General features: G+C 38.2%; 2 protein-coding genes across 4 annotated transcripts; one reads left to right on the forward strand and one right to left on the reverse strand.

Annotated features, from left to right (window-relative positions):
- Window positions 1–1,419: 1,419 nt before the first annotated feature.
- LOC124073022 (cytoglobin-1-like) lies at window positions 1,420–11,667 on the reverse strand. Its single transcript, XM_046414909.1, has 5 exons — window positions 11,541–11,667; window positions 8,405–8,516; window positions 8,169–8,311; window positions 3,079–3,310; window positions 1,420–2,156 (listed from the first exon to the last, which is right to left on the reverse strand). Exons 1-5 carry the CDS (start codon window positions 11,576–11,578, stop codon window positions 2,004–2,006), a joined length of 678 nt encoding a protein of 225 aa, XP_046270865.1. The 5' UTR covers window positions 11,579–11,667; the 3' UTR covers window positions 1,420–2,003.
- Window positions 11,007–22,721, forward strand: LOC124073021 (phosphoribosyl pyrophosphate synthase-associated protein 1). Of its 3 annotated transcripts, XM_046414904.1 has the most exons (11): window positions 11,007–11,445; window positions 11,804–11,856; window positions 12,461–12,527; window positions 13,448–13,620; window positions 13,738–13,853; window positions 13,955–14,010; window positions 14,135–14,280; window positions 15,159–15,200; window positions 17,396–17,466; window positions 17,883–18,029; window positions 18,864–22,721. In XM_046414904.1, exons 1-11 carry the CDS (start codon window positions 11,363–11,365, stop codon window positions 19,020–19,022), a joined length of 1,113 nt encoding a protein of 370 aa, XP_046270860.1. In that variant the 5' UTR covers window positions 11,007–11,362; the 3' UTR covers window positions 19,023–22,721. The 3 variants fall into 3 exon arrangements, with proteins under 3 accessions (XP_046270860.1, XP_046270861.1, XP_046270864.1); XM_046414905.1 differs by lacking the exon at window positions 15,159–15,200 and having other exon boundaries at window positions 11,009–11,445; XM_046414908.1 differs by lacking the exon at window positions 11,007–11,445 and having other exon boundaries at window positions 11,804–11,882.
- The last annotated feature ends 312 nt before the right edge of the window (window positions 22,722–23,033 follow it).

The following is a 23,033-nucleotide window of genomic DNA, read 5'->3' on the forward strand; positions in this document are numbered from 1 at the left end:
TTTGTTCTTACTTAATGTTTGGGTCAGAGTATTTTATGTGTATTTAACATTTTTCTCACAAGAGTAGTAGTCTTGAATATCCGTAGTCTGAATTTAGATTTAAATTCTAGCTCCTGAGCCGCAGTGAGTCCGACTGGGCATTTTTAAACAGAACAAGATGAAGAAGGAAGAGGAAGATGAAAAATGGAAGAGGATGATAAAGGATGACAAATCGTGAAGGGTCCATCAGCAAAACTGTCCCGACCGAAATTATCATTAAACCTTGAAGTCACATGTCTCTTATCTACCCAGCACATAAGATGTTAATCGTGCATCAGCCAGACTGACATCCTTATACACTGAGGGCAAGTCATGATACTGAGAAACATGTAGCACTACAGATGCAAATTTCAAACTAATCTCAACATATCAGTTATTCAGGCAAAATTATGAGATTTTTGTGGACTTCCTCAAGATTACATAGAGATATCTGCAATTTATTTTATTAAGACTGATTGAAGTGACAAACCGATGCTTCAAGATGCTCTGTATTCCACAGACTTCAATAATTAACACGAGGATGGAATTCATTGTCACAAAGTCAGTATCTGAATAGATTTTCTACTGACTGACTGCCTCACAAGACAAGACTGGTTGCTAAAAATCAGTTCCTGATCAGTACTCACGGCTTGATTTTGTTGGAGAATCTGTGCCGCAGGATGAGAGCAATGGTGGTGAGGACCGCCATAGTGGTGCACATAGTCCTACCCCCAAAGGACCTCCTGCTTTTGGGACTGATAGTGTTTTAGGGCACTGAGACTTCTCCTCCCATTGAAAGGCTTGAATGGTAAAAGGCAGAGTTTGTGGTGTAACAATCTTGACTATTCCTGTCTTCAGTCTTGGCTCTGACTCATGATTGAGGAGATTAGCTGACAGGATTAGCCAGGATCAAGGAGGGGGTTGGATCTTAGTGGTTGAGCCCAGGTAAACAGAGCATGCTGTTTGTTTCTATTCTGAAAACAACCCACTGTGCCACCATGTCATCAGCAAGGCAAGCCACAACCTTGAAATTGTCTTTTATTGTCAAGACGGGGCTGAATTTCTTAAGAGGATCTGATGAAACTGGCTTTGAGTTTACAGTATGGATTAGTTGACCAATCAAATTACCATATATCTGGATAAAGCAAATTCACCAATGGTTGAGTGCAGAGTTCAGACAATATATTATGAAAAGAGAGAGCACAATGGGATAAATGGGGGTATTTCAGCAGCTGAGGCGCTTATACTTAGCACTGCTGACTCAAGCAGAGACGGAGAAAGGGAGCAGCAGGCCAAGTGAGAGAGAGAGGAAACGTCTAATTTTGCCAACGCAGTCATGAGCTGAAATGCTGGGGAATCAGCATACCAGAAATACAGAGTATGTTTAAAAGGATTCAACAACGTGGCAGTAAGATCATGGGTTTTTCTTCTTTCTTTTTTATTTCAAACTTTGTTAAGTACAGATACAAAGGTGAGTCATAATGAAAAATTGTAAAATCATCCCAATTAACTCTTAAAAATGCAAAAAAATAAAAAAAAGATGATACAATTTAGGTGATACAATTTACAATTGTATTCAGACCAATAAAAGAAAACATCAGAAAAAACATGATATTTAGAAATAATAGTACTTATATGTGCAGTGTAGTGTATGTATGTAATGGCAGTTTTATACACATTCAGCAGAAGGCACATCCAAGTCAAATGTGACCTCTTGTCCACTTTTGGTTCATTTTTGCATTTTATTCTTTTTTCTCTCCCCCTTAAAATGATTTGGTCCTTTACACCAACAATTAATAAAAACAAATTAGATAGAACTTTAATATTTTACTTCACCCCTTCTCTCTCTCTGTCCATGTTTAGATTGTATATTTACAATACATTAAACTGTATTCCTCATGATAAGTCAGATAACCACTGTGAAGATACATTGTTTCCCTTCAAAAGTCTTACAAAGCTGATGGCCCAAAAATTTCTCCAGGTACTCATGATCCATTAAACCAACCCACTTCCTCATAGATGGATGTGATACCACAGCAGACAGTAGCCAAGAGTTTGGTCCATGCTGCGGCCACCTCTGGTGTCACCACCTCTGAAAACGCTTCCCCCAGGACTTCCAGTATCACACCATTAAGGATCTGGGAAAGACACAACAAAACAGTACTTAAAAGGCATAGTTTTAACATTCTGGGGAATACACTTGTGTGTTCTCTTTCTGAGCATTAGATGAAGAGATTGTTACCATGCTCATGTCTGTGCACTAAATATGACACTGTAGCCAGCAGCTGGTTAGCTTAGCATAAAGACTAACAAGGGGAAACAGATAACATGGCTCTGCTCAAATCTAACTTCCATCACTTCTAAAACTCACAAATTAACATAATACGTGGTTTGTAGTTTCGAGAATCATTATTCTGTAACAGCATATTGACATTTGACATTATGGCTCAAAAAGTATTTTATTTCTTGTCTGACGTTTGTCTCACCCTATCACAGTGAGCTGAGGTCTTTATTTCCCACCTCAGGTTTGCCCAGGCTTCCTCCCTCTTTTACTGGGTTTTCCAGCAATAAGTTTTAAACATCACAGAGCATAATCTGTACTTGTCTGTATCAGGAAGTACGGCGTAGCTGACACAGAGGGCTAAACCCCAATGCAGAGCCAGAGGTCCAAACAATAGTCTTTTATTGTTTTCAAAAAAAAAAAAAAAAAAATCACACACTTACTGTGGCAAAAGAACCAGAAAACTGTGGGATTATTCATGGCATGACAAAAAATTTCTGACATGAAGGCAAAGCAATCCAGACATAAGCAACGAACTGACAAACATGACTGGGAAGACAAAGACTAAATAGACAAGACAACGAGAGACAGGTGACACACATTAGGAGGAGTCAAAAGGAGAATCAAAAGACCTAACAAAAACTCATATGGCGTGACGGTGTGCAGTTTATCTTTTAGAGTCTACTTTCTGCTCTAGTGGCCCTCTAGTGGTCAAGAAGTTAACGTCTTAGCGCTTGTTCAGGTCAGCTCATTTTTATTCTCATACTCAAACATTTTACCTTAAAGTACACAGGGTCCACCTTGTGTCGGAGTGCGTGGGCCCTGCCCAAAAGCTTCAGCACTGAGGCCACTTTGTCTGAGTTGTCAAGGTTCTCCACCAGCGTATTGATGGCATTCATGACTCTGCGAGCATGTTGCCTAAGCTGTGCACTCCTCTCCAGCTCCTCGGGCTCCTCAATGTGCTTGAAGTCTCTGAAGTACTGCTTGGATGACGGGAAGTTTACAAAGAGCCTGCAAACCAGGAGAGTTAGAGTCAGTGAGAGATACGAGCAGCTGTTGCGAGGCTCTGCTAATCTCACGCCCTTCAGCCTGCACCAGCGCAATCCTGCAAGCAGTGTGCAAGATACCATAAGTAAACATCAGCGCTCACATGAGATTGCTGCATTTTCTATTAAAATATTAGTAGCAATTTCAAAGAATTGTATTTAAATAAATGACTGCTCAGTCACTATCTGTTATCTACTGAGGTAACACAATGGTGATTGACCCTATGGTTGACTGATGAAAGCATAATAAAGTATAATATGCAAAGTATAATATTTATATATTTGTAGACAAAACACAAGGTGGCTTTAATAATGGAATAACAGTAAGAGCAGCATGTTATGCACTGCTGATATACTTTACATTAATATAATATTTCATCGCTTTTCCTCTTTATTTACATTGATAAATCATTTAACACTTCAGACAAAAAAATAAATGAATAGAAATGAATTACGCAGCATTAGACAAAACAGATGTTTCTTCAAAAGCATAACGGAGCTCTGATAGTGTCAGGGAGGAATCCTGTTTCATAACTGTTCCAGCTTTGGCTTTGACAATAATACAGTTTTATTTTACATTTATTTATATATTTATACGTGAACATATTTTTTTTAACATACTTGTTTATATAATGGTCCTATCTATTCTTTAATTGTTTGATTTATTTGGTCAGCCTTCCTAAGTTCATTTCTGTGTTAAAAAAAAAAAAAAAAAAGAGAGAGCAATGCTCCTTTGCTCCTTTGGACCTCAGTGTTTGTATGTTGATCCAAGCCTTCAGCAAATAAAGCAGGTATGGGAAATTAATATCCTTTGCTCACTCATTTGCAGCTCTTTTTTTTCTAAATGAGTAAAGGATTTACATACTGATAATTGATTCCTGTGAACTCAGTATGATAGTTTAATCTAATTAATAATTAATTTTGAAGAAGTTTTAATTAAAATTAAGATATTCATCATCAAAATAGGGGGCTCCAACCCTCTAAGTAAAGCCTCTATACTTACTTTGGGTTTTACCCAGTTTGTTCATGAACTCCAGAGGTAACACACTTGGCTTGAGTCTCTAATGCAGGATACAATTATCAGCCCTGAATGTCTCTTCTGTCTCATCTGCAGTGTCTGACCACTTTCTAATTAAATTTGAAGCAACATAGCTTGTCGTTGTTGGCACCGATGTTTTTACAACTTCTCCTCTCACGACAGCAACAAAGCCTGTGGAAAATTTTACCGATGGCTTAAGTTCAGCACTTCCTACCCTCCTTGATTCAGTTGCACCTGTCTCCACTAAAATTAGATGATCAGTGAAGTTGACACCATGGTTTACAGATGAAACTCATGTTCTTAAGCAGGCCTGCAGAAAAATTGAACATAATGGTGTAAACAAAATTGTGAAGTTTCCTACTGAATTGCAAGAATGCTCTTGCTGCTGCAAAAACAGCATATTTCTCTTAACTAAACAGTTCCACTTAATACAGTCCTATATATTTTTTAGACATTGTTGCTAAACTTACTCAAAAATTGGTTATACAGCATTCATATGCTGATCTCAGTTAGTTTCAGTTCTTGAGATATTGTCTAATCTGGTTTCAGCCTCAAAATCAACAACCTGCATCCTCAAGTCCCTGCTGCTGCTTGTATCTTTGGCCATCTGAGAAATACAATGCTGAAAATTGTAAATTTATCACTCACATGTGGATAAAACCACATCTTGAGCATCTCTTAGTAACTATAGACCAGTCTCTAACCTTCCATTCTTTTTAGAAATACAAGAGAGAATTGTTTCTCTGCAACTTTCAGCTCACTTAGTTAAGAACAACCTTTTTTGATCCCTAATCAAATTCTACCTCACTGCTTCTCTTATTGGATCTGCAGCAATTATACTATTATTCTATATTCTATATATATTCTATATTCTATACTATTCTGCCCTCAGGGCATGCAGGGCTGTTTGTCCACCAGTTTTAAAAAAGAAGTCATCTGGCTGCATCATACACACTTCTACTGGAATGACCACCCTGCTGACATCAGACAATGTGACTCCATTGAAGCCATTAAATCCAAACTTAAAACTCACAATTTGACTTTCACTTAGTGTTACAGTCTGCAATTAGTTCAGCCACTGCAACCCACTGCATTTCTCTAACATCTGTTTTTTGGTTTCAGATTCCCCCAAGCTGCAACTTCTCTGTTTAGTCCTCTCCTCTATTTTTTACTCAGGCTCCTCTTTGCTGGAACACCAGCTGCCCAGCAACCTTTCCCTCTCCTGGCTGTTGGTATCTCATACAGCTGTTGGACCTAGATCAATGCCCGTTTGGCCTTGCTCACTTGTTTTGCAATTTACATTTATCTGTCATTTCCGTCTAAATTTGTGTCTATTCTGATTATTTTTGCTTATTTTCTTTGTCTGTCATGTCCTCTTTCAGGTCACTATGGTGGAGAGAAAGTGGTATGATGCAGGTGACACCTTAAGTTTGGTTAAGTTTCTGTTATCCTCCTGGATCCAAATTATATTTTATAATCCACATGTATCAGAAATCTTGTTATCGTAATCTGTATATTCTGTGACTTTGTTAGTGTGTTCTGTACATGTGATACCTATTGCCAGATCCAACTGTTTGTGATTTTAGCTTGTTTAAACAAAATGTATTCAACTTGTCTTGACATAATCAGAATTCCTTATAATAAAGCATATCTTGTATCATCAAGAATAAACCTGTTGGCATAGCTATGTGACTAACTCTGTGCTGTAGTTCCCGTCATGCCAGCTAAAAAAACAAAAGCCCAGGATCCTGCCTGATTTCACAATTTCTGACAAAAGTTGAAATGTGCTAATTAGAGAGGGCAATGGGATCAAGAAAATGTCACCGCCTACTCAGGCTACCACGAGCACACCTTTTACTTTATGGTTGAGACTGTAATTATTATTACTGCAAAGACAGCTCACATTTCAAGTTTCATTTGCATGAATATTCAAGTTTGTTCAAGTTCCTGATCTGATACTTCTTTTAACATCTTGACTCACACTGTGCTCTTTCTGAGAAGAGACAGTTCAAAGACATTTTCTTTGATTTCTATCCCTGTTTGACCCTCAGAGATATCACAGAGAGGTAGTGAAGAGGAACCCAAAAACATCCCCCACCCACAGTCTGGGCAGATGGCTGTTGCATCTGGTTGCCGGTGATCAAATCAAGATGTCCCATTTCCTTCAACTAACAAAAGAACAAAGCAAATTGTTCTTTGTTAGATCTAAAGCATATGGATACTGGAGTTCAATTTGTGAAAGTAAATGCATGGAAAAGGAGGAGAAGAGAAAACGGTGTCTTCATCTCTCAGTCCTGGCCAAGCCAAGTGCTGGAGCAAAGTATTTCTAGTTTCACCGCAAACTTATGAGGAACCATGGTGTTCAATTTTCCTCTTTTATAATTGCATGACCTGTGGTTGCATATATATAGCCTCATTAGTATTTTATATGGTCATTGGACTCTTAATCCTTCCTTATCTTTTCTCTAAGATTAACTGAAGAGCTGAATCCAAAGAAAGTTTCTAATTTCAGGGCTATAATTTGCTACTTTAGATATTATCTGTTTCTCTGAGGACGGTTATCTTTAAGGATTTAATTTGCAGATGAGGTTCAGAAGAGTGACAGCATCTGGTCTTAGTGCTAGAAGGAGAATTTACTATGGTCATGCTTACAGATCAGTCCCCATTCCTCAAATTCCTCAAGGCTATAGGTTCTTTGTAAAGGAATGTGTAGGAAGAAAATAAGGAAAATTTTGTTAAATTGATTTAGTTTCAACATGTTTTGATAGGACAAAAAACATACCACAGCTAAATCCAAATAGTCAGTTTAAAAAATGCATGATTTGACTGATGGCTATTGTGCAAGTGTGTTCTGCTCTGCATTTTTCACTAAACTCCCCCTCAACTTTTACCTCCTGCCATCAGAATGGATTATAAAGGCATGCTGTGCTTGGCAGTGAATTCTGTCACACTTGAAAAACCATCAAAGCCTTTAGGGTGGATAAACATTTAAGATGCATAACAACAGTGAATACAGTTGGACTGACTCAATAAGACCGAATGCTCTCTGTGAAAGGCTAAAGAAGCTTATCACTTCACTTTATCACCATATTACCATATCACCCTTGATTTCAGAGGTAAGTGGGGCGTTTCACAGGTTCGACTGCCAGTGATGGAGTCATGTTGCTGTAGGTTGCCCGGCCCATCTACAGGCATTGAAAACATGACCTGCACCGGGGGAGGGAACCCTGTGAGTGCCAAAAGTGTCTGAGTGATGGATTATAATGTTTACCTTTTGGCTCTACTATTTGATAAATAGGATTAGGAAAAAGGAGGAAAGGTGGGAATATCATTTGCAAAAAATATGACTGACTGTGCTCCTTTGGCCAAACTGGAAACTGGAGTCAGTGAGATGCCGTAATTCAAATCTAGCATCGACTGCACTCTGAGAGAGGACAAACCCACAGTTTAAATTAGCTTAGATATGTTTGCAGTTTTCTGTGACAGAGACGCTTTAGAAGGTCTTGCAGCTGTTGTATCACTGAGGGAAAAATGCAAATTTGACCTTATCAGTATTGAAGTAACTAAAGTTGCAGAAATCAGGAGAAAATTGATGAAAAGTCCCAAAATGCCAATTAGATGCCATGCTTACAGTTTTGTGAGACACGCAACTGCTGATCAGTAAATTTGTAGAAATATGTATATTTATTACACCAATGTTTTTTCTGTCAGAATCAAGTAAATATCTTTCTAACGCTGCGCTTGACCTACCTCACAAAAAGTAAAAGTAAAGAAAACGAAATACCTGACTAGTATGGCCACCCCAGCATCATCACAGCTCTGGTAGACTTTTGCCCAGGAGTCCTGGATCATCACCTTCTCCTTGTCAGTCAGAGGGGTTGGTCGCTCCAGGTGGTCCACCTCTCCATCTCCCTGCATCCTCTCCATCTGGGAACACAGTTGTGCAGAGCTGAGCGCATGCAAAAGGCAGGTCTCTGATCTGAAGTACCCTCTCATTCAAAATAAACACTAATTTTATACCCTTTTTCTTGTTTGTGTCTCTTTCTTGGTGAGAGAGGAAGAAAGCCCCTTTTTCCCAGTGAGAATCTTTGTTCTCCACCTCTGCTGAGCGAGAGTGTGACTGAAGAACAGGCTGAAAAAACACAAGAAACACACGCAGCGAATGAGGAGGAGCCTCTGTACTCTCTCTCTTTTATACTCTCCTCTCTCTCTTTCTCTCTCCCCCCCCATGCACCCACCCACCTCACCTTTGTAGGTGGTGTTTCATGAAAACATGATGAGATGAGGAAACAAATCCTCAGTAAGAGAGTCTGATACATAATGTGTGCAATGTGTGAACATGGATCCAATGTAAGATTATGAGGTTAAAGTAAGATAATGGAGCACACTCTGACCTTTTTCCTCCCTCGTCACTATGCCAGACCATGTAGAAGATTAACCCGTAATGATATTGAATTTCTCACAAAGCCCTGCTGATGTAGATGTAAAAACACTTTGCAGACTGAAAATTAAACAGCGTGACATCAATCAGAAATAGGGCAACCCACCAATATATCTAACATAATACAGGTGGTATCAGCGTGTTTTCAGTGCGTTTTTCTATTTTTTTTTCATTATAGGCACACACCCACAAGACACCCACTGTACACTTTTTCAAAAGCGTACATTTTTCACCTTTGTTGTGGCACCAGGAACTCATATCTTGTGTTCTCACAAGATATGAGTATTTGTGTTGTTTGACAGTGGGCTGGGTGAACAGGGCCAGTTAGTCAGGAATCTGTCAGTTAAGTTCATGTGAGAGAAAATACAAAAACAGTGAAGAGACACCTGATATTGTGAGAAAAGTTAAGACTGAGGTGTTATTTACTGCCTTAGTGGGGAGGTACAGTGTCAAGTAGGTGTCAGAGCCATGTTAATCATTGTCAGAGTCCTTGAAAGTATACCATTAACAATCAAGTTGGTGAAAAAAGCTGTGCTTAAGGTGGACACATCTCCTTTTTGGGATTGCTGTGTCTCAAATGTCTCAGCAGCCCTCCTCAACTGCAGTACAGCAGGATTATACCCAGTTAGCTGATCGCATTGTAAATATTATAATACACTGAGAGTATTGCCTGTTTAGGTACGGAGTTGTGTGGTTCTGCAATGCTTTGTTGAGTTTTGACGTTGATTTTGGTGATTGGCAGCAGTTATTAGTTAGCATTTGCACTGTTTACCTCCTACTTGCACTATACTTCCACCCTGCACTACCTCACCTTTGGACTACCTCCAGAACCATATTTATTTTATTTTACTTATCTTATTTTATTTTGTTTTACCTTATTCTATTATATGTTACTCTTTCTTCCATTCTATGTTTGCATCAATCCCCAAGGCAAATTCCTAGTATTGTGAAACTTCTTCACTTACAATGGCAATAAAGACAATTCTGATTCTGGTTAAGCAGGCGGGGATTGTTTCTCTGGTTCTGGGTGTGTGCATGGGGAAAGAGGGGGAGAACGGGGGGGAGTGCGAGAGAATCTGTGGGGCTGAGTAGTTGGTGTGTGTTGGCGTAGGCTACGCCCCACAGTAGCCTTTGTAAATCTGAAGAATAAAAAAGAGACCCAGCGAAACCAAGTAGTCTTTTATGTGTGATGCTACAATATTTTAACTTTGGTTAAAGGTGAACATAAGTCCATCTAAGGCAGTCCCAATTAAAAACAACAATATTAGAGTTCTAGTATTAAGCTTGTCATTGCACTGATTTCTCATTATGAAACCAGATGGTCTAGGATCAGATAGTGATGGTCAGATCAGCTCGTAGTGGATCACACAAACAAGGACACTTATCCTAACATCAACTTGATCTGTTGGTTCTAGTTTCTGTTTCTGCAGGAGAACACAGTGGCGTTTTGCCTTCTGATTATATCTGAATAATGTGGGTCCACACCCACAATGTAAATTCAGACAATAGCTCACATGGTTCGTGCTAAAGCTTTGACCTAATCTCTTCAGACAAACAAAGATCTAAAGAGCTCAATATGTTAAGTCCAAAGACATTTATCTCTATCCTCAGAAGATCCAGGGCTACTAACTAATGACATCTAGTGGACAGCTGGCGTCAGATAAAGCAGTTTTTGAGATAACTGTAATATCGGAAGTTTATGTTAGTTATTTATAGAAAAAAAATCTGTTATTTATTATCTATTAGAAAGCTCTAATAGATAATATATATGTATATATAAATATATACACACATATAATACACAACCTAATACATAAATTACACTGATTTGATCTCATCTACACTTAAAAAGATCCATGAATTTTTTGATTAATTTTTCATCCATCATCTAACAAGCCATTTAAGATGACAAAATGTCCTCAACAGATTTAAGGCTAATTGCGATCTCTAATTGAGATCTTTTAATCGTACTGGATTAAAAAGGATATCAAGCATGTGTGTCATCAAGATAGAATTTACAATTTATATAGCCTGTTAAAACAGACAACTTAAATAAAACGAAAGAAAAAGAAATAGCACCTTGCGGCACAAAAACGTCAAAATCAGGCATTAAATTGTATCTTTTAGCAGAAAACCACGCACACTGATATTCAACAAAACTTCTGTTCCGCAAAGCGTAGCTAGCAAGACTGACCCAAATCAGACCCCGTAGTTCTAATTGTAGGCAGTTGTTAAGCTACAGTGCTACCTCAGTGACAGGTATCATACGTTTGTCGGCCCGCAGTCGGATAAATTAGTAGAAGAAAGACACTCATTCATTTTTGTTTCGTAGATGCACTGTATCTAAGTGTATATCGCAAACTGAAGGCAGTTTCGTTTAATTAGCTCATCTAGCAGGTTAATGTGCGGTAGGTAGCTAGCTAGCAAGTTAGTTGACGCCATAAGAGGAAAATCGGAAACTTAACGCGGTGGTCAGTTGATAACGACAGTGCCGCTGCTGCCAGTGTCTGGGAAATAAAACTAAAACGAGTACCAGAATGAATGTCGCTAAAAGTGGCTATCGTGTCTTTTCTGCAAACTCCTCTGTAGCGTGTACAGAACTAGCCAAGAAGATAACGGAGTAAGTTAAGCACCATGTTACATTGTTTTTGACATTCATTTAACAAAGTTACCTACTGACTGCTTATTTACTGTGAAAGAAAAATACTACTGTACCTTACGCCGTTGAATAGCATCCAGCTATTCAATATCATGTGACCAGGGATTTTTTTTTAAATTTAGCTTTGAACACTACAACAAATATTACTTGACGCTTGGTCATGGTGCATCATGGGACAGAGGGGTTGTGTGACAGCTGTTTGCCAACAAGACTCTGTGTGGTCATACATTCAACAATGTTGTACTAAATGTGTCATCTATGTGAGACATTGTCAACTAACTTTGGATTTATTCTGTAAATGTCTGCTTTTGTTTTACAGACGGCTGGGAGTCGAACTGGGCAAGTCCGTGGTCTATCAGGAGTCTAACAGAGGTCAGGAGAATATTATGGATTTTTGGGTAAAAAAATATGTATTGTTTTTGCTCTTATATTATCCTAAAAGAGTCATCTCATGAAATTAAAACGCTTTGAATTAACTGTGCGGCTTGGGATTTTAGGGTTTGGGTAGCATTAGTCTCACCAAATATGAAACATAGCGATCCTTTTGTACTGCACATGAAAGTCTGAGGTGTGATACAATAAGCTATCTTGTCTCAGAATAAGATTAAACAGAGCTAGTGTACGTGTTCACATTCAGGTCCATTAAGAAGTTATTGACCTGGGATGCCTGGAATGTTTTGAGTGTTTTTGGAGATGAATCTGATGGACGATGTCCATTTTTTTAAACAAGGCATCGGTCCACACAATTGCAGTGTGCACTGCATTACATGCAGCACGAATTGACAGATCAGATCACTTCACTATGTTTTTGGTATTATGAAATGTAAAGGTCTTTAAGTTTTATTAATGTCTGTATTTGAAAATGAGTCACCAAAAAAGTGTGGAATGTCATCATAATAAGAAAGTGTGAAATTAAGATGCACACTGGGCTAAATTAGCTGACTGAGTCCTCGTGTTTTTTCCCCCATCACAATAGAAACTAGAGTGGATGTGAAAGAATCGGTTCGTGGACAAACTATCTTCATCATTCAGACCATACCACGGTGAGTAATAAAGAGGCATGCCCTTTGAATTGCAACATGGATTTTAAAAACGAATGTCTAAGTTCAGCACAAATTCAAATGGATAATAGTTTTCTGATGCAGCTATCGATTTTGGTCAGGTGGAATGCAGAGAGGCCATATACAGTATGTGGATGTGTAATAGAGGATTGGCCACCTGGAGCACTGGGAATTTTCCTGGCTGCCTGTGAGATAACTGGGGAAGATCAAACACAATATATAGACATTTTAAAATAACTCAGCCCCTGCTTAAATAGAGGTAGCCAAGGCCTGTGCCACTGTTTGGCCCAGCCTGCTGGACCCTCCCTCTCAGCCACGAGCTTTTGTTCCAGTCCATTCTATTCAGCCTTGCCCCTTTCCCATATCTAGGTTAGGTGAGTGAATTTAGAACATTTGGATAAACAGTAGAATGTAACAAGAAAAACATAAATGTGGTGCTGAAGAGAGAGAAGAAGCTGAAATCTCTTAAGACTAATGCCACTAAATATTGTAAAATAAGAAATTATTCACTGGGAGCTGTTACAAGTTAATCATCTGAATCTACTAGCCTGAAGGCACTGGCGGCTGAGCAGCCTACTAAGCCCTGTAATACCAGTTCACTGTTTGTCAAAGCTTTGCCGGTTTAGCTGTAAGACAGTGAAAAAAAAAACAAAAAAAAAACTTTTGTTCAAACATGTTAAACATAAATGGTTATGATTATTATGATTATAGCGATTAAAGTGCCAATTACATGGTAGCCCTGTCATTAGAGTACAGTAGCAATGGTCATGTGTGGAGTGGTGCTGGAAGCTCATAATTTTACACATTGTGTTGTTTATTTAGAAGGTGTCAAGGGCCTGACTTGGTATGACTTTTTGCACAGCTCACATGTCCTTTTTAATCTGTTTTATTTACACTACCAGAGATGTCAACACAGCCATCATGGAGCTGCTGGTTATGGCCTATGCCCTCAAGACCTCCTGTGCAAAGAACATCATTGGAGTCATTCCATACTTTCCCTACAGCAAACAGTGCAAGATGAGAAAGAGGGGCTCGATAGTGAGCAAGCTGTTAGCTTCAATGTTAGCTAAAGCAGGTAAAGAGGACAATGAATGAATGTCAACTTGTGATGTGTCTCATTATCCCTCACCATCATGTTCACACAGAAAAATATTTGTGTATTTTGCTACTCATGTGTCTTTTTACCCCAAAGGATTAACACACATCATCACCATGGACTTGCATCAGAAGGAGATCCAAGGTTTCTTCAGCTTTCCAGTGGACAACTTGCGTGCCTCCCCTTTCTTGATTCAGTACATCCAAGAAGAGGTGATAATGCCATTTGAATGTCTACTGTCAGTCAACTGTACGTTAAATATTGATAGTCAGTCTGATAGAAACACTGACATCTGTTTCCTTCATTCTGTCAGATTCCTGATTACAGAAATGCCATCATTGTGGCAAAGTCCCCATCAGCAGCTAAGAGGTAAATGATTGACGGAACTATTCAATGATACAAATCTGTATATAGATAGATGCAGTAATGTCTGTCACTAAATATGTGTACATGAAAGAAGGTGTAGTCTGTCTTTTCTCTTGTTTTTTTCCAGGGCTCAGTCCTATGCAGAGCGCCTGCGTTTGGGTCTGGCTGTGATTCATGGCGAGGCTCAGTGTTCAGAGTCCGACATGGCTGATGGAAGACACTCCCCACCGTGTGTACGCAACACAACTGGACATACAGGGTTGGAGCTTCCTTGTAAGAACACACAACTTTGTAGAGCCCTGCTGGTGTCTTTCAGGTTTTTTGTGTAGATTTGTAGGTGCAAAGCTTGATCTTACCTACAGAAAACTCTCTGTTTATTATTTCTCACAGTTAGTTGCCTTTTTATTTGTCACACTATGGTCAAATTCAACAAGAAAGTTCTTATAATTTCTGCTAGTTTCACTGCTTTCATAATATAAATCCTGCAGACCTCCTAATACAGCTCCTATTTGTGCTAACCTGTTTCGAGCCTTAGATTCTGCTGTTACTCACTCATACCATCAGCCATACTCCCAAGAAAATGACTTTTGTGTTATTGCATGTTGTAATTCCACAGATACACTACTTGTACTCACGTTGCATCCTGTGCAAGCTGCAAGTCCTGTATTACAAAGAGTGACCTGCTTAATAATCATAGGATTAGACTGCCTGTTTCTTGGCACATACTTTAATTTTAAAATATTTATTTTTGGTGAGAAATACTAACATGACTCTGTCATATAGTTTTCAACATATTTCCAGTGTTAATTCCTGGTAAGGCCATTATATAATAATATCAATATTGTGTCATTGGCAAATGACTCCAAAGTATTTGCATCCAGTATTTGCATTATTATTTAGTAAAAATATTTTTATTCTTACCTGGGTTTTTATTCACACCCTTGACTTAAAAAATCCTCCCTTGGAACAATAATTCATAAACTGCATCAACCACAGAAAGACTTTTTGTTTTTAAAGTTTGTGCTGATGAGAAATTTTAAAAAAAATTCCATCAACCTGGTGAGAGGATTTTTCAGGTCTTGGCATCATGTGTTTGTCATGTCAAATATTTGTGCATTTGTGTTAATGTGGTGTTTATTTGTTGGTAATAGCAGGCAAACAACAAGCTCCGTTCCCTGGCATAGAGCTCCCAAGTACGACCGTAAACATAACCTACACCTGACTATAAAATGATTCCTCTTCAAGTGGTTCCTCAAATCGTGCATGTGTGGAAAAAGGGTTTGTGTTGCATCTTGTGAAAATACAGTCTGGATTGAGGAGGGGGAGCTAGTGAAAAAAAGCACAGAGTTATTAGTGCACAGACAATCTGCACTGGTGAAAACTTGTCGGGCCAATTTGCTACAGTGTGTTCTGTGTCATAAGCTACTTGCTTGGCATGTTTGTCATTAAACAAGCAGCTCTGATGTTTACTGCACCTTTCTAAGATTCCAGACAGCTTGTTCTACAAGATGACCAAACCCCTCTTTGTTTTGTTGTGTTCTGATTTTCTTTTGAAATCCACAAATCACTCCAGAACCATGCCAAACATTTTTTTGTTTTACTTTTTACTTAAATATCTGGACTCATCTTGCCAATCAACACATAGTTCACCCATTACAAACCCGCTCGTAAAAACCTGATTAACATTTGGTCATAACTGCATGTTACAACAATAAAGCATGTTTTTGAAACCTAACATCTAATGATGGGGAGAAGAAGCATTACAGATTGAATGGTTGGTACTTTAAGCTTTAAAAACAGCCCAAAACACAGTTTTGGTTTGCAGCTTCAGTGATAATAGTAGTCTTGAAAGCAGATCTTATTTTATAACATTAATATTTAGTGTAGTATTATTTTTATCTCTATGGTAGAAACTTCTGGATTGCTGTGCCAACCTGTTGAAATATTTCATTAAGCTGTTAAATCTACCAGAGGATCAAGTTGATTTTAATAGGTTTTATTGACAGCATCTTAAATGATTTTTAAGATACCTGACCAAACATTCCTCAGGTAGCTTGCTGCAGTATCCCAGCAAGCTGTAAAAACAGATTTTTGAGAAGTGTTTGTACTGCTAACAACATGGCTTTTGCTGTTTTTTGGTTAATAGGTTAATAGTGATAAAAGTCTGAATGTGACACTGCCAGGTTTTCTGATGCTGTGAGACTCACGGTATTCAGCAAAGTGTTGTGCAAGGCATGCCCCTCCTTTCTCTGCTTCTTTATACTTTTCCCTTCACAATCGGCTTGGCTGGCTGATTGTTTACCAGTTGATTGTTTCCTTATATCCTTTCAGTGACTACTTTTACTTGCAAAACAATATTTCAAATGCAGCTGTGCTTTTTGAAAATTGAAAAATATATTTAACGGGTAGACATTTAAGTATGCTACATCGATTCAAATCCTCGTCTGATTTTAAAGCTTTGAGCGCACTGCGTAGAGTAGCTCATTTTAGCCTGTCACACGTTGTTGTCCTCAGCATGTTATTTTATAATGTTTCTAGCTAACTTTTGTTGTGGCAGGTTGAAAAGGAGCAAAGTAATTGGTGCTGACGAGAATTGCATTAATAAATGTGTAGATGCTTTATTGTGGTAATCGACAGCTCAGAAGTACTCACAATAACAACATGAAGCTTCCTAGATGTGAGTAATTAAATTTTATGTTTTGCTGTGTGATGCTGTTCCGAAAAATGCAGCTGTTGCATCTCCTGCGACTTGCACGCGAGATGCAGTCTGATTGTTGTTTGCATGTAAAAGCAGTCGTTGGCAACAATGATGTTCGACTGAGGACCCCAGAACATTGGCAAGTGTGTATGAAGAAGCCCTCATCAGTGCTTGTCAGCCACTGTTGTCCTGTGTGAAAAAAGACTGTCTGGTGCATATTGGTTCATATGCAGACTGCTGCCATATCCCTGCCACAGCCCAGGCCTGAGGTTGTGTGTGTCCACATGGTTATACATTGCCTTCTGATTGGGTATCCTGGGCAGAAAACCTTCTCATTTGATTTTGCATGGCATGTGCTGTACTAAGTTTGGCATTTCCGTTAAATCTCCTGGGGTAGTTGGGGTACAATGGGGGGAAATATTTTTGACTTTTAATTGCCTTTTTAAATTTAATGCTGCATTTGGTTAGTCTAACAGAACTTCAACAAATCATTACTTAAATCAAAAATATCCCCGTGAATTTGGGGTGCAAATGAGCCTAAATCGCAAAAACACAAAACAAAACAAAAACATTTTCTCAACCCATTTTACCCAATCTACTACTGTGATTTACTCTTGATTAGGTGAAAAGCAGCACACATAACCTCCTCGGTGGGTTCTCGTAGGTAACTGGTTCTGCTTTCCTTTGCAGTGATGATGGCCAAGGAGAAACCTCCCATTACTGTAGTCGGAGACGTGGGAGGGAGAATTGCCATCATTGTGGTAAGATGCTGTGAATTCCATTTCTGTGGCCTGTGTGCTGCTGTGCCATAATAACTCTCTCATAGTTCTGATTTACATTAAAAGTGCTAAAATCATTAATTTACTAACACTGTAAAAGCCTCCAATCATTTACTGTATGACTTTAATAATATCACTTAGACTAGTGTGAACATTTTCACATGTTAAAGTGAGGCTGTGTAAGTAAAAGTAAAAAGTAAAAACACTTTCCTCCTCTGACACACTAAAAATAGCTTTTAGTTGTTCATGCTGACATTGGCAGACTTCAGGTGGATGTCCTTGTATAGCAGACATTATTATTTTAATTCACTGGGTTTATTTTGCAATTATGTGTGAAACAGAGAGGAGGGGGGTGTTAAGTTCAAAGCCACAGACTGTATTTTTCTTTCTTCTTCCAGGATGACATCATAGATGATGTTGGAGACTTTGTTGCAGCTGCAGAGATCCTGAAAGAGAGAGGAGCCTATAAGATTTATATCATGGCCACACACGGCTTACTATCCGCTGATGCTCCGCGCCTCATAGAGGAATCTGCTATTGATGAGGTGAACTCGCTGTTTTTAATAATTCGTGAAAAAGTCATTGCTATATTAGTCATTACTGTTGAATTTGAATGAAAATATTTTGTCCCTATCAAATATCAATAAGGAAGCAAAAGGAGAAGTAATGGTAGAGGAAAAATGCCAAACTGAAGAACTTATTTGAAACCAGTATGAAGTGTTTTGTTCATGAGTTCTCATTTAGTGTTTATGAATATAATGTAAGAGAAAATACTTCCTCCCGGTGTGAACATGTTTCAGTTGAATTGTTATGACAGGAAATTAGTTGTAACTAGAACAAGGAATGGACCATTATATCCAGAAGTTTCATATCTGCAAACTAGCAGTTTCTGTTTTCAGTTCCTCCTAATTGTCCAGGATTCGGAAAACAGTAGTTGGAGTTTAGATTAAATTTAATATTTGTTTTTGAAAATGTTGTTTTGTTTATACTAATTAACATATTACTTAAGATATTACTTGTGAGATCTGCTGTATTGGAAGTCATTCAGTATGGATTCAGTCTAAAAATTTTCATACATATTTGTATTTATCCAACATGGAATGTGGAAAAGTTTTAGCTACCAAGACTTGACAGTAAATGTGTGTTGCCCATATATCTCCATCAATTCTCTCTTCCAAATTCCTGTAAGCATTTATTTATCTCTGTTTTTTTTTCTGTTTCTGTTTTTTTTTTTTTTGTTTATTTGCACCAATGAATGCAATAGTGGATGCTGCCTTGAGTTCCCTCATTCTAAGTGTTTCTATCATCAGTACCAAACTGTGAAAGTTACCTGCTTCATCTCATTAAGTCTAAACACAATCTATGGTTTGTTCCCTCAGGTGGTGGTGACCAACACAGTCCCCCATGAAGTGCAGAAGCTACAGTGTCCCAAAATCAAGACTGTGGACGTCAGCATGATTTTGGCTGAGGCCATCCGCCGCATACACAACGGAGAGTCCATGGCCTACTTGTTCCGCAACATCGCCGTGGACGATTAGAGAGAGTCGGAGACTTAGCACTGAGGTGGGTCTGACAGTGACTGAGGGCACTTCCTCCCAGTGCTGTTAAAAGCATGATAATGTCATGTCATGTATGTTGGCTTTACAAACATCCTAATTCTTTAAAACAAACTGACATTCTAAGAATCACCCAAAGTTATTTAACTTCACATCAAAAGTTGTTAAAATGTTTTCCTTTTGTAATGCTGTGAAATGCCTCTTGTTCATGTTTAGAAAAGATGATAAAAGAGCAAACAGGTATTTTGATGCATTCATCAAGTTCTGAAGCCTTGACCTTTGTCTTGCTGCTTTTGTTGATTTTCCAACTTGAACAAAAGATGCTTTTTATTTAAAACAAAGCTGTTTTGTCACATGCTGCGGTACCTCATATCAAATGACTGAGCTTGAGCTGTAAAAAGAGAAGAGAAAAATGTGTCCAGTAACAGGACTTTGTGCTATACCAACCATTTTCAGAGGCTCATAAACCACTTTTCCACCAAGCAGTCCTGTCCAGTTAAGTTTGTTACACAGTTTTTCACGTTTCCATTGACAAAAGTTGTAGATGGTACCAATAGAACCGCTCCATTCCGTCCATTTTGTTTTTTATTGAACACTTCTGTCCAGGTTCCGAGAGCCACTGATTGATCAGAGAATCAGAGCTACCAGAGTCATCCAGAGTTGCTGTGTGTGCTCTAATGTAGGATTCAGTCTCCTGCAGCCTTTTCTCAAACAAAGCTTGTCTCCTTGCACATAACACATCCTGATATGAAAGTTGAAAAACAGAAAAGCTACGGTGAATGTAGACTAAGCAGAGGAAAAGGTGAGAAGTTTAATTGTCAACCTGACAGTAAATGTACGATATGAGTTACAGTGTGTCAGGCAATAAATGTTGCAGCTCCTCAAGGCCAAGAAAAGTTTAGTTTGTTATTTCCCAACTACTGCAGCAGTGAAGAGTGAAAAGTGAAGGGTTAGCACCGTAGCCCCAGTAGCAGCCCCACTTACATTTTAACAGTTTTGCCTTTGCAGTTGAATGAAAATAATTAGGGGCAGATTTAGGGACACAGTGATATCTTTTTATACTCTGTGTGCCTGTGTTCAAAATGTTAAGATGCATCTGGCTTCAGTCAGTAACCAACTGAGTAATTTAAGTAGCCTACAAAGTGATCATTTTTAGTGGCAAAATAAAAATAGGTTCATTGTTCCTCATAAGCTGTTGAGGCGCTGTGTAATGTTCAAACATGGCCTTATCAAACACACACACACACACACACAGGGTTGTGTGAGGCAGATGCACTGTGTTGATTCAAACCCTTCTCTATTTTGCGCAAAATAAACGTTTGTATTCCTCCTGCAGAGTTTATTAACTGACACGCTAACCTATAATGTACCTTTACTGCCAGATTCCAATTCCAATACTTTTCATTTTTTTTCTTTATTTTTTATTTGGCAGTTCGTAATACCTATTTTTTTTAGGGGTTAATATAAGTGGAAAAATATCAACGTCAAGTCCTTGTGCAACACACTGAATCAAACCGGACTGCATGGTGGAAGCTTGGCTTCATTGCGCCCCCCAATACACACACACACACGATCGGATCAGCACTTTGCACTTAATGGGGTGTGTTTTTTCCATCTACATAGACAAGACCGGACAAACTCCTGCTTATTGGTCCCTGAAATATATTCTTATGCAGCTTTTTTTTGCACCGTATGTGTTAATGTAAAGATGTTTGCTAAAATATCTCGTGTGACACAAGAAGTATATGCAGAAATGTGTGGGTGGCTGTTTTATATTTTGTATATAAGGGGTTGAGTTCAACTAAATTATAACAAGATATTTTCTTACTTGCCTAGTCAACAAGATAGTTTTGGATTGATGCTGTCCGTTTGAGAAACCTGCTTCTGTGATTCCTGCTGAGGTTAATGTAATTTCATTTATGACACTGAACGCTTTAATGTGCTTGTTTAAAAATAAAAAACAAAACAAAAATAATATACAATACAATGTTCACACCAAGGTCTGTGATTAATTGTGAGTATTTAAAAGACCACAAATGAAATTCCGTTGACTTCTTCTGTATTGTGACATCTAGCAGTGCATGGTTACATGTATGCCAGTATGTATATGAACAGGATATAGCAAGTGTTTAAATTATTTTTTTATTTGGATGAACCAGCCCTTTAATATACTACTATATCTCTCTAGCAGTAGACTGAACATGCATCGTCCAGTATTGTGCTTGTTTTAACTGACCGATGGTGGCCATGACTGACACTACCATCATGCATCTGAATGACATTTACAGCTAAACGGAATCAATCACCTGCAAACCGTGAAGCACAGCAAAGATTTCTTGTGCAGCCCCGATTTTAAAAAAAGACACTGTGTATAACATAAATAAAATTTGCTATTCCTTTTTCACATATGCTCAATTTATAACAGCACAAAAATAACATATTAAATGTTTGCATTCTGGTCTTATTTACTTTTTCCCTATCATCCCAGCTTTTTTACAATCGGGGTTGTATTTTGCGTGAGTTTTATTTGTGGATTTTGGTTGAGTTTGCTATGAAAATCAACTTCATAGTGAACCCCCTTGCTGGTTTTCCCTTTTGTCCATTACATTATTGCTGTCAGGTGACATAGAGCCTGCTTTTGTTGTGGGCTTATGTTCTACTGTACATACGTGTTGGAAAAGTATTGTGTTGTTTGTTAGCAACACTAATCCACACTAACTCTGCAGCCTTTTCAAGTCGTAGCGTTAGCCAAGTTCTCCATCTCTTTTGAGAAATGTTCATGTTTGCTTTTGACCCAATGAATATTTAACAGTAAGACTCTTGTACAGTTAGTTACAGCAACTAGCTTTGAAAGCTTGAAACTTTGAACTGACCCATGCTTTATCTGCATGACTTTACAGTGACAGGTTTGACAAAATCTTTGGGTTTTTTTGTTTTTTTTTTGGTTTTTTTGTAATGTACTAAAGTGAATGGAAACTGACGGGCTGCTTGGAAGATAGCACATGTGCACTACAAAAGTAAAAATGGTTATCAGTGATGTAAAATAAGTGCATTTTGTAGTAAATTGGAAATAATATGCAAAATCACGGTTATGGTCTGGTTGTCTACAAATAACTGTAGTGGACTGTCATTTAACTGTCATTAAAAGTAAACATGTGCACCTTTCTTACTCTCTGAGTAAATTTCTAAGTGATGCTTTAGGGGTAAGTAGTGTACCTTTCTGCTGATTGAGCCTTTAGCTCAGGGAAATATACTTTATAAGCCAATGCACAATTATTTGTTCTTACTCTTTTTTTTATGCTTTGTTCCTGTTTCACATATTGAAACAGGTTTGTTGAGAATGTCTTCCATACAGCAGTTCTGAACGTCTTGGCTTTTTACCTTGTCTCCTTGTTTTGAATGCCATATTCCTCGTCATGTGCTGATGGATGCGTTTGTGACAGCTAGATGCTGCGCAGGCTGGTGTTGTGATGACATTAAGTTGGTGGGCAGGTCGTCTTGTATGAAATACTCGTGTGTGTCGGCTCAGATTATATGTGTCGTTAGTGTATTTCATGACGTCTCCTCTGTGTTCACTGTTTTCCTGACTCTCTGTGGTGTTGAAGATGTGTAATTTAGACGTTACTCTGTTTAGGTCCACAGTGTTTGTCAATGTGTATGAAAATAAAACAGTTGCCTCTTGTTGTGCTTTGTCTCTACTGAATAAGGAATTACATCATTGTACTTTGGTGAAAACCCTTATGGGAACAAGACGGTGCCAGCAGCATATGTACAATTTATGCTGCGGTAAAGTCTGATTTTATTTGAATTTAGTTTGGAAGAGAGATCTTTTTATTTGAAATGTTCAGTATATATTTCTTTAAAATCTTTATTAAATTGTAGCTATTTTGCATTAAATTGACAGAAGACTACATTTTAAATCTTAACTTGTATCATTGTGTATATATTTGACTATGTTAAAATGTTTCATTTCAGTGCAGAAAATTTTGCTTT

The sequence above is a fragment of the Scatophagus argus genome, chromosome 16 (genome assembly GCF_020382885.2).
Source record: "Scatophagus argus isolate fScaArg1 chromosome 16, fScaArg1.pri, whole genome shotgun sequence".
Classification (NCBI taxonomy): domain Eukaryota; kingdom Metazoa; phylum Chordata; class Actinopteri; family Scatophagidae; genus Scatophagus; species Scatophagus argus.

Bases quoted from the DNA above. Each gene is read 5' to 3' on its own strand.
- LOC124073021 (XM_046414904.1), top strand. From the start codon at position 11,363: ATGAATGTCGCTAAAAGTGGCTATCGTGTCTTTTCTGCAAACTCCTCT. The intron at 12,528-13,447 runs GTGAGTAATAAA...TTACACTACCAG, and splicing joins ATCATTCAGACCATACCACG to AGATGTCAACACAGCCATCA. The intron at 17,467-17,882 runs GTAAGATGCTGT...TTCTTCTTCCAG, and splicing joins GGAGAATTGCCATCATTGTG to GATGACATCATAGATGATGT.
- LOC124073022 (XM_046414909.1), bottom strand. From the start codon at position 11,578: ATGATATTGAATAGCTGGATGCTATTCAACGGCGTAAG. The intron at 8,517-11,540 runs GTACAGTAGTAT...GTGTTTTTTCAG, and splicing joins ATGCTATTCAACGGCGTAAG to CCTGTTCTTCAGTCACACTC. The intron at 2,157-3,078 runs GTAAAATGTTTG...TGTCTTTCCCAG, and splicing joins TGGACCCTGTGTACTTTAAG to ATCCTTAATGGTGTGATACT.